Source organism: Oryctolagus cuniculus, chromosome 1, assembly GCF_051225735.1.
Source record: "Oryctolagus cuniculus isolate XC-2025 breed Fujian yellow rabbit chromosome 1, ASM5122573v1, whole genome shotgun sequence".
Classification (NCBI taxonomy): domain Eukaryota; kingdom Metazoa; phylum Chordata; class Mammalia; order Lagomorpha; family Leporidae; genus Oryctolagus; species Oryctolagus cuniculus.
In genome coordinates, this window is record NC_142867.1 from 196,349,820 (window position 1) to 196,359,376 (window position 9,557).

Consider the following 9,557-nt stretch of genomic DNA (forward strand, 5'->3'; position numbering starts at 1 on the left):
CCAGGCAGTCTGAAGCAAAATGTGGGCACCTTCGCCGCGAGACCAAATGCTTGCTCTTCCATGCACTTTTTGAAGCACCCACTTATCTTCAGAGCTTCTACACAACACTGACGTCAAGTCAACTCTACAGAAATGACAGCCAAAAAACAGAGCTGAACAGGACCTCAGCTAACTCTTCCTCCAAAATCTTTGTTTCACAAGAAGTTGAAACCCAGGAAGAAAACGTGATTTCCCCAGGGTCTCTAATAGGAAAGATCATCATCAAAGGAATTCAGGTGACTTGGGTGACATCAGATGTAGGTTCTTAGCTGGCAATGGCAGGAGTGACAGGATGAGAGGCAGACGGGGGCATCTGGCAGAAATATGATGAATTGGATTTACACCATGGTAAGCGGGAGGAGTCTGTACACCACCCAGACAGGGACACCAGGCACCTAACTGAAAACGATGGATCTGAAGCTGAGGAGCCATCAACCTCTTCAGGCTGTTTGAACCCATGATAGAATGAGAAGGGAGAGAAGGGAGATCAGCCAAGGGGAGCGACACAGACAGACCAGCAGAACATCAGTATCTGATGGGTTGGCAAAGTAGCCCACACATGAGTGACTGAGAAGCTAGGACAAAAATCAGGATAGAATAGGGACAGTCATGGCAGGGGAAGAGACGGTTCCAAGAAGGAGACGACCTCCAACCTCCAGAAGTCGGAGTACATACGGCTTCCCCAATGTCACTGTTCTGATACTCTTTCTCCCTCTTTTTCTATTAAAAAAAAAAGGAAAGGAAACTCTTTTTCAGAGCAGCAATGAATCTGGAAAATCAATAAGAAAACTTCCTTTCCCAGGATCGCTTGCAGCTCACAGCAGGAAGCTGGAATCAGGAGTGGGGCTGGGACTCTAACCGGGGCACTCCGATATGGGATGCTGGGATCCCACCCAGGGTCTTACATCCACCTCAGGAGTCTGGCTCCTGATGCCCCCAGCTGAGTGAGAAATTTGGGAGTCAATCTTGGCCCCTCCCTTCATCTCTTCCCTGTGCTCCAAGGCACTTGGCTCAACGTTTAAACCTCCTTCTGGGTGCTCCTCCCTAACCACTGTCCCCAGCCTGGCATTGCTCAGGCACACACCAGGTCTTGCCTGGCTTACTGAACTGCTTTCCTAGCACATCTCCCTGCTCCCAGACCTGGTGTCACTGTGGAAGACGGAACACGTCAGTGTCAGTCCCGGCTTCCAACACTTCCACGGCTCTTCACCGCTCACTGGATAAAGGCAAAAGTCCTCAGCCCCACAGACAGGTCCTGGGTGATTTGGCTTCTGCCCTGCATGAGGGCACTGATTATGGTGACATGTCACGAATGTACAGGTGCTCACATCCGAGGGGACTTCACAAGTTCATGCAACATGGAATTAAAGGATAAGTTTATTCGGGTGCAAAAAAAATTGAAATCCATGTGTAGTTTTTCATAATATGTATTTTCTGTGAACTTGCTGGATGACCCCTCACATATACACCTGTGTGTGTGTGTGTGTGTGTGTGAGAGAGAGAGAGAGAGAGAGAGAGAGAGAGAGAGAGATGTGCTATTTTTCAAACAGGCTTGTACCAAGAATTGTGCTGGGAACTTTCATTTATTTAATCTTCACAAGGCTCCCTCGTATGTGGTATCGAGATTCTCATTTTACAGATAGTTCCACTGATTCTCAAAGAGCTCACGTCACTTGCTCAGAAACACACAGCTAGATTAAGCGGCACAACTGAAGGCCAAAATCCTTTCCCCCAAGGCAGTCCCTTGACATGAAAGAGTTTACCCACACCATCTGCTCCCCAGCGCCCTTCCATCCCCTAGCGGGCCGCCCTGTTGAAGAATCACAGCTAGTACTGGCCATGACCATGAAGTAGAGGGCTTCATCCACCTCCACCTACCGACGAACATGCGAGAAGAAGATCTGGGTTTTCCACGCCCGCATCAGCAAGCGAGAGGATGGCCCAGGCCTAGAGCTGCAAGGCGGGGCGGTGCTCCCTGCCCACAAGTCAAGGCGGGGATGAGCACCTCCAGGTCCAGGAGCCCTCCTCCCTCGCCCCGGTTTGCGTGGCTGGCATCACGCCTGTTGAAGTGGGCTCAGGACCCCACGGACGCCCTCTCCAGAGTCTGCAGGTAGAAGGCCAGCGGGAGGATCTCCGGCGACTCCTGCGAGGCCTAGGCCAGGCCTTGCCCCCACCCCTCACCACCCACTCAGCCTGGGCGTTAGCCCCATACGCTCTGGCCGAGCAGCCTGCCCCTGGCTAAAGCCCTTCCGCGCGCCGCGCCCCCAGCACAGGACCCAGAGCCGTCCGTGGGCACTGGCCGCTGGAAGGGTGCAGCCCTGAGAGCCAGGGGCCTTGAGGGAGCCTCTGGGGCTGCCGCCAGTGTGGTCGGTCCACCAGGTTTGCAGCTGAGAAGGGTGCGAGTACCCGATGGTCATCTCCTGCTAGCACCTAATCTGCGAGCGCGGACAGGGAGTCCAGGCACAGACATTCCAACCACCGTCCCGTGGGCAAATCGACCTGGGGTTCGCTGTCCCGCCTCCGCCTCCCGCAGCCTTGTACTAACCCAGCCCTTCCCGGGCCTGGGACTCCGGTTCCGCCGCCCAGCTCAGCGCTCTCGGCAGCTGTGCGCCGAGACCCGACGACGAGACCCCGGGCCGCCCCTTCCGCCGGGTGACTCCCCCATCCCACCTCCACGCCGCCCCCTGAGATCTGACCCCTCGCGCCCCCGCGCGTCCCTCCGGAGTTGCGAGCGTGCTGTGCCAGTGATGTAACGGGGCCAGGCTCGCGCGCCGCGCTCCTCTGCTCCAGACTAAGTCCATCCTCCCTCCAGCGGGCGCCTGGCGCTCCGTGCACAGAGCGGGCTCGGGGCTGCGCGGTGGCGGCTTGGCTTCCGGAACCCCGGGGACCCACGGGCTCTGCCTGGACTCACCCTCGGCCACATTCTACACCCCGGAGGCAGAGTCAGTAGGGAGAACCAGCCTGTCCTGCCAGAACCCGAACCCGGGGAGCGCACCCACGGGGCAGCTGTGGTGCAGGTTCCGAAGGAGACTCTGCCCAGCTGCTTTCCCTTCTCCCGGAAGCCGCCAGGAGCTCAGGTACCTCGGGGACCCCCGTCGGCACGTGCATTCTTTTGGGGGTGGGCGTAGACTTCCATAGTGAGAGAGGGAGTGAGGGAGAGAAAGGAGACAGACAATGCCAAGGAACCGTGAGAAAGATAGAGAGACTGGGGGAGACAAGGGGAAGAGTCTGAAGCAAAGAGCAAGAAGGAGACAGAGTTGGTGGGTGGAAACTTAACTTCGATTTTTTTTTAACCCACTGTGATTTCGGCTCTGACAGGAGAGAGGAAGCCCGCTCCCTGGCCCCCAACCTGGATGGAGTGAAAGATGCGGCCTGATGACATTAACCCAAGGACTGGGCTGGTGGTGGCCCTGGTCAGTGTCTTCCTGGTCTTTGGTTTCATGTTCACCGTCTCTGGGATGAAGGGGGAGACGCTGGGGAACATCCCCCTCCTGGCCATCGGGCCGGCCATCTGCCTACCAGGCATCGCAGCCATTGCCCTGGCCAGGAAAACCGAGGGGTGCACCAAGTGGCCCGAGAACGAGCTGCTGTGGGTGCGCAAACTGCCCTGCTTCCGGAAGCCGAAGGACAAGGAGGTGGTGGAACTGCTGAGGACCCCTTCAGACCTGGAGTCGGGCAAGGGGAGCTCTGATGAGCTGGCCAAGAAGGGGGGCCTCCGGGGGAAAACGCTCCCCCAGGGGCAGAGCGAGGTGCCCATGGCCAGCTCCATCACCACCCCTACACCCACAGAGGAGGGAGAATGTCAGAGCCTGGTCCAGAGTGGGCATCGGGAGGAGACATCCAGATACCTGGATGGCTACTGTCCCTCAGGCAGTTCCCTCGCCTACAGTGCCTTGGACGTCAAGGGCTCAGCCTGGGACAGATCCGACTGCCCTGAGCCGGAGGACAGCATCTTCTTTGTGCCCCAGGACAGTATCATCGTTTGCTCCTACAAGCAGAACAGCCCCTATGACAGGTACTGTTGTTACATCAATCAGAGCCAAGGCAGGTGGGACCATGAGACCATAGTCTAAGCTTTGCATACCAGGGCTGCCATGCTGATGAACATGACAGCCAGCTGCCAACGGAAGGCGACTGCTCTGCTCCAACAGCCTTCAGGCTGTTAGAAATGGACCTGGTATGTGACGGGTGTGCAGACTTCTGGTGCCTGAGAGGCATGTGTGGATATAGGCATTTTGGAGAAGGCTGGTGAGGGGAAGGATGCTGGGGAGGGCAGGAAGCACTTGGATTGCTTCTTCACAGACTGAAACAACGTTGACTGTTTTGTAAAATAACGGAAAGAGTGCCTAACTCTGGAGTGGGCTGCAGATGCAGGCATCAGAGGAACCCAGGGACACTGAGCTGCTTTGTCTGAAGAAACCAAAAGAAAAAAGTCAGTGCTCCATTATATGAAATCAGTTCTATCTGGCGAAAAGCTTTTCACACCTTATGTTGACTGATTTAAAAAAAAAAATCAAAACAGAATAGTCAAATCCCCCTTAGAAGGGATTGTTTTTGAGAAAGGGGAATTAAAGACAGTTGAATTATGTAATTGAGTTTTATGGCATTATCCTTTGACCAGATCATGATTTCAAGTAAAGTAAGTAAGTATGACCAGCTAGGTGAAAAGTAATATTTTTGGATGAAGAGGTTACTTCTTAAAGTTTTGTCTAAATTGATTTTCTGGGTCTTTCTCTGAAATGCTTTTTTTAAACATCGATTATCATTCATGTATAATTTCCTCACCAGGTGCAGAATGACTTAATGTAATGTTTTCATAGATTAGAATTTGTTTTCATCAGGACAGAATGAAGTTTACATATGTAGCCAAGTGTCTGAGAGATATGAACTGGTAACCCTGATTTCTACATGCCTTTTAAAATCTCAGAATTAGAAAGTCAACACCTTAGTCCTGAATGCTGTGCAGAATTTGTTTGAAATGCAATGGTTAAACCTTTGGAAGTATCATTATTTGTTCATGTATTCAATACCGCCACAGGCTTCTGTTCACCAATGAAATAAGGCTTAAACTATGAGAGGAAACTGAAGCCCATATTGTATCAAGTTCACCTTGTCAGTGAGCATTACATGATAAAAATCTCTATTTTGTACATTTTCACTGCTGAGGAGGAAAAAAATTCACAAACAAAATCACAATGGCAACTTAAAATTGTATTTCCTATTGCACAAGTTCAACCACAATAGATAAGAGGCAATCAACCACAATACCATTTGTTCTCTTTTGAAGAGAAATATTACATTATTTTTAGGAATGGCAGTAGATTTCATCTTGAAGATTAGGATAAACAATGATTTTAGGTAGTCAATTTGTCACCTTCTCCTAAGAGGAAAACTGAGGACAATAATTTGGGGCATCCTTCTGTGTATTTCAAGTCTAACTCTGCAATTCTTAAGGGTAGCACTTGTTCTGTCTTAAGAATTGTGCTGTTAAAAATTACTATTTTCACATCAAGTTCAAGAATAAAAGTATGTAAATCTTTTGAGTTGGGCTTCAATGTCAGAAAATGAAACACATGATTTTGGGCCAATTTTATCTTCTTGTATCTGTTTCCTACTCTATGAAGGCAGGCCCTGACTTACACCAAATTATTTTTATCATCCATTCCCAGTTTATTCTGTGATATTATGTCAAAGACACCTTTTATATTACCAGTAAATGAATTACAGCAAAATGCATGCCAAAGTTGTGCAATTCATGTTAAAATTATGAGATGCAAATGGAATCGCTACTACTCGAAAGAATTTTATAGGTACATGAAAACAGATTTTCTTATCAATTTTTTAATTAAACACAATATATTCCTGGGAATAAAATTTAAATGCTAGATGTAAAATATTTTTGAGGAGAAATTTATACAAGTTAGTGTAGCTCAAAGTAATCTAATATACAGCCTTGCACTAAATGTAACTGACTTTGGATTGGGGGGTTGGGATAGAGTTTCCTAAAATCACAGAACCCTTTAATTATTCTAATGCATTTTGGAAGCAGGAAATCAAATTTCTATAAAGGTAAACAAAATTGGATAACTCTTAGGAACAATGACTTCCTCTGATGTTATTACTATTGTGGACACCATTAGAGGCGAAGAGAGACCAAGATGGGGAGATGTTCACAGGGACACAGCGACGCTTCCTTGGGGTCTGAAAGCAGATGCTGATACTGTAAGGTTTGGTTTGGGTTTGAAAAAATTACCTCCTGATTTTGGGGATCCAGCTCAAATTGTTTCCCAGCACACACACACACACACACACACACCCCAATTTCCAAATCAAGGGTCAACCACTGGTTTAGAGAAAGAAGAGAAGTTCATTCCAATCAGCAGCTGCAGCAAATTATTCATATAAATATATGTGACATGTGATCACTGTTCCTGGTAGCCCTCAATAGCTCCCAGATACAAATTCAGGTAGCCATTGATTTTCATCATTTTGCTATTAATCCAAATAATCATTTCTACTTGATTTTAAGTAGGCATTTTATTTTTGAAATTTCTCTGTTGACTTTCTGTTGCTCTCCATTTCTATTTATTAGCCTGTGTTCTTTTTCCAAACTGTGTCTTGATTACTACATGTGAATTCAGTCAAGATATCCAAGCTGGTGCATATTAGACAAGTGTTTCAAGGTTTATTTTCCACTGCAATCATGCTGACAAACCAAATCCTGACCTGGTCAGTTCAGGTTCCTCCAATCCCTGTTAACCATTGCCTTTGCAGAAGTTTTGATATTATCTAATTTAATATCCATTTGACTGGCAAACATAGGAAAGGCAGGCTCATCCTTTTAAATGATTTTTCCCTTTTGTAAAGCTCAATCTCTACTTATTTATTAATACATACCATCTGCACCCACAGTATCATTTATTTGTTGAATTCACTATTGTTGCCACTACTATATTTTGTCACATAAAAATTTTTTGAAAATTCACAATCCAGTTATACTAACAGAACTACTATATAAGAATACATCATAGAAAATAGAATTTAAAAATGGATTTATTTCCAGGCAAAAAAATCTTCAAACCCATGCATATCAGGGCTCTCCAAAAAGTCTATAGAAAATACATATTATGGAGAAAAAAACAATGCATGGATTTTGAAAATTTTCACATCAAAATAAACTTACCTTTTGCTTCCATTTTTCCAAGAACTTTTAGAAGTACCCTAATATTTTCTTTTGATATTGTATTTCTCATGCCTCCTCCACCTTCACATACAGCTTCCCTATTATACATCTGTTTTTCCTTGTCTCTTCTAATTATATCCTAAGGATGTTTTCATGTCTCTATATAGTGTTCCTCATTATCAGGCAACAAGTGTAATATGCTATTTTGGTGTTGTTTTGTAATTTATCATGCCATTCCTTATCACTCACCAGATTTCAAGTTTTATGAATAGTTTTGTGTATGTTTCTATTGTTGATAACTCTGCTATATTATTTGTTGTATTCCACAGAGATAAAACTTTACAACTGAGAAGCTATCTCCTTGAAAACAAGAGATAGTGGGGTAGAAATGTGTAAAAAGATTCAGAGTCCTCCATATTATTGTTTTGGTCTTTTCTTCACTCATGTGGCTCTAAGACATAGGGTGAGAGACACCATGATGCGTCCTCAAAAAGATCCTCCCATCAGGAGCAGGGCTAGTATTTTTAAGAGTAAGATGAGACCTCTCCCCAGGTACGACACCCCTTGTGTCTTTCTCGAAATGAGTCTACACAGGTGGCAGTCTTCAGGAGCACAATGTTCAACAAGCAAAATGATAAATGGACTTAAACAGTAATAAATACCTTGTAATATTCCAAAAGCATTTTCGTAAAGTACCTCACTGTATGTTTTGTAATATATTTCATATGTATGTGTATTGCTACTTATGAGTGACTTACAAATGACCTGAAATTTCAGGAACTCAAAAGACTCTGTCCATGAGTTTTCTGTGTCAACTCTTTACCAAGAAAAATTAAACTGAAGATGGAAATGCGGACAAATGCTTGGCTCAACCAAACAGCTCAATAAAGGACTGAACTCCTTTCAGCCTCCTGTCCAGTTGACATAAAATCAGTGTAAACCCCCTAAGTCTGGGAAATAGCTGATTTCTCACAGGGTCTTCACTCTAGGGTCCCCCAACTGAAGAAGTCTATACAAGTTGAGTACCCCTTCTCTGAAATGCTTGGGAACAGGAATGTTGCAGATTTCAGCATTTTTTAGATTTCGGAATATTTTCGTAGGCTTTACCAGGCGGTCACCCCTAATCTGAAAATCTAAAATCCAAAATGTATTGAAAAACCAAAAGGTTTGGGGTGTTGGAGTACTTCATCAGGTTTTCAGATTAAGGTTGCTCAGCCTGCACATGATGCAACCCAGATACTCAAACACGCACGGACTACGTTCCTTGGCCTTTGGAAGTTGTGCCTGGGCCTGACCCTTGTTAGGGATCTTTTCTTTATCTTTCCCTGTATTCCTCCTCCTAACCCCAGATTAGAGCCCGCAGACTTGGTATCCTTGGTGACAACGTGAGGCTTTGCATGCTTTCTCCCTAATAAGATACAGAGTTAGAAAATGGACCAAATATGAAATGGAACATGAAGCTATTAAAAACCTCTTGTGTGCTCTTTGACAAATCTCCAGAAAGTTAAATATAAAATATAGTTTTGCAATTAATCACTTTCTTATTTTTCATGGTAATGAACTACAGTATATAAAATAATTCTTTAGTCTAAGGCAAAGCCACATTTGCTTGAAAATAAATGGACTTTTGAAAATCACTTGCTGTATGTAATTCAACATCAAGAATACGGGCAGTAACGTTCTATGGAGGTGATTAGAGCCCCTCGGAAAGGCCCACTCTGCACCTGTGCCCCTGCTTCCTACCACAGCTCGCTGCAGCAGCTTCTGCTATTCCTGATTTTGCCCTGTAGCCAATCACCCTGAGCCTTTCCCTCAGCCTTTTTCTCACCTAATGCCCTAACATCCTTCAAGGACCAGCTGCTACATCTCCCACAACCTTCTGGGTTTTCTCACTGAGAACTAAAATGTCTGTTCTTCTCTGGTCTGACCAGGCTGCCCACCACTGTCACTGCACACGTTAGTTAAACATGTGTCCATCTCTCCAATCACAATGTGAGCTCTTTGGGGGCAGGACCCCACTTATCCATCTTTCTACCTACCTGCCCCTACCAGTGCATACCCTGCCTTGTTAAGTGACAACTCTACCTTGCACCATTTAGGTTACCCTCAAACCTACCTCCCTTAAGAACTGATTTAGTCAGCAACACTGGGGGTTAAAATATGCTTCTGTGGGTTGGGGCCTCATATGTATTATGCAAATACATTGTTCCTTTGGGGGAACCACATCTTACATAACAAGGAGAAGAAAGAGAAAAACCTGTCCAGAACATTCCCCCTCCCTCCATGACTGACCTAACTACTGCTCCCCTCCCCTTTCACCCAATGAGTCAGGGAC

At 46.1% G+C, this 9,557-nt stretch overlaps 1 protein-coding gene across 1 annotated transcript; it reads left to right on the plus strand.

Annotated features, from left to right (window-relative positions):
- The first annotated feature begins 2,785 nt into the window (after nucleotides 1-2,785).
- Nucleotides 2,786-8,125, plus strand: TMEM215 (transmembrane protein 215). The gene is made up of 2 exons (XM_051831486.3): nucleotides 2,786-3,116; nucleotides 3,358-8,125. Exon 2 carries the CDS (start codon nucleotides 3,405-3,407, stop codon nucleotides 4,110-4,112), a length of 708 nt encoding a protein of 235 aa, XP_051687446.1. The 5' UTR covers nucleotides 2,786-3,116; nucleotides 3,358-3,404; the 3' UTR covers nucleotides 4,113-8,125.
- The last annotated feature ends 1,432 nt before the right edge of the window (nucleotides 8,126-9,557 follow it).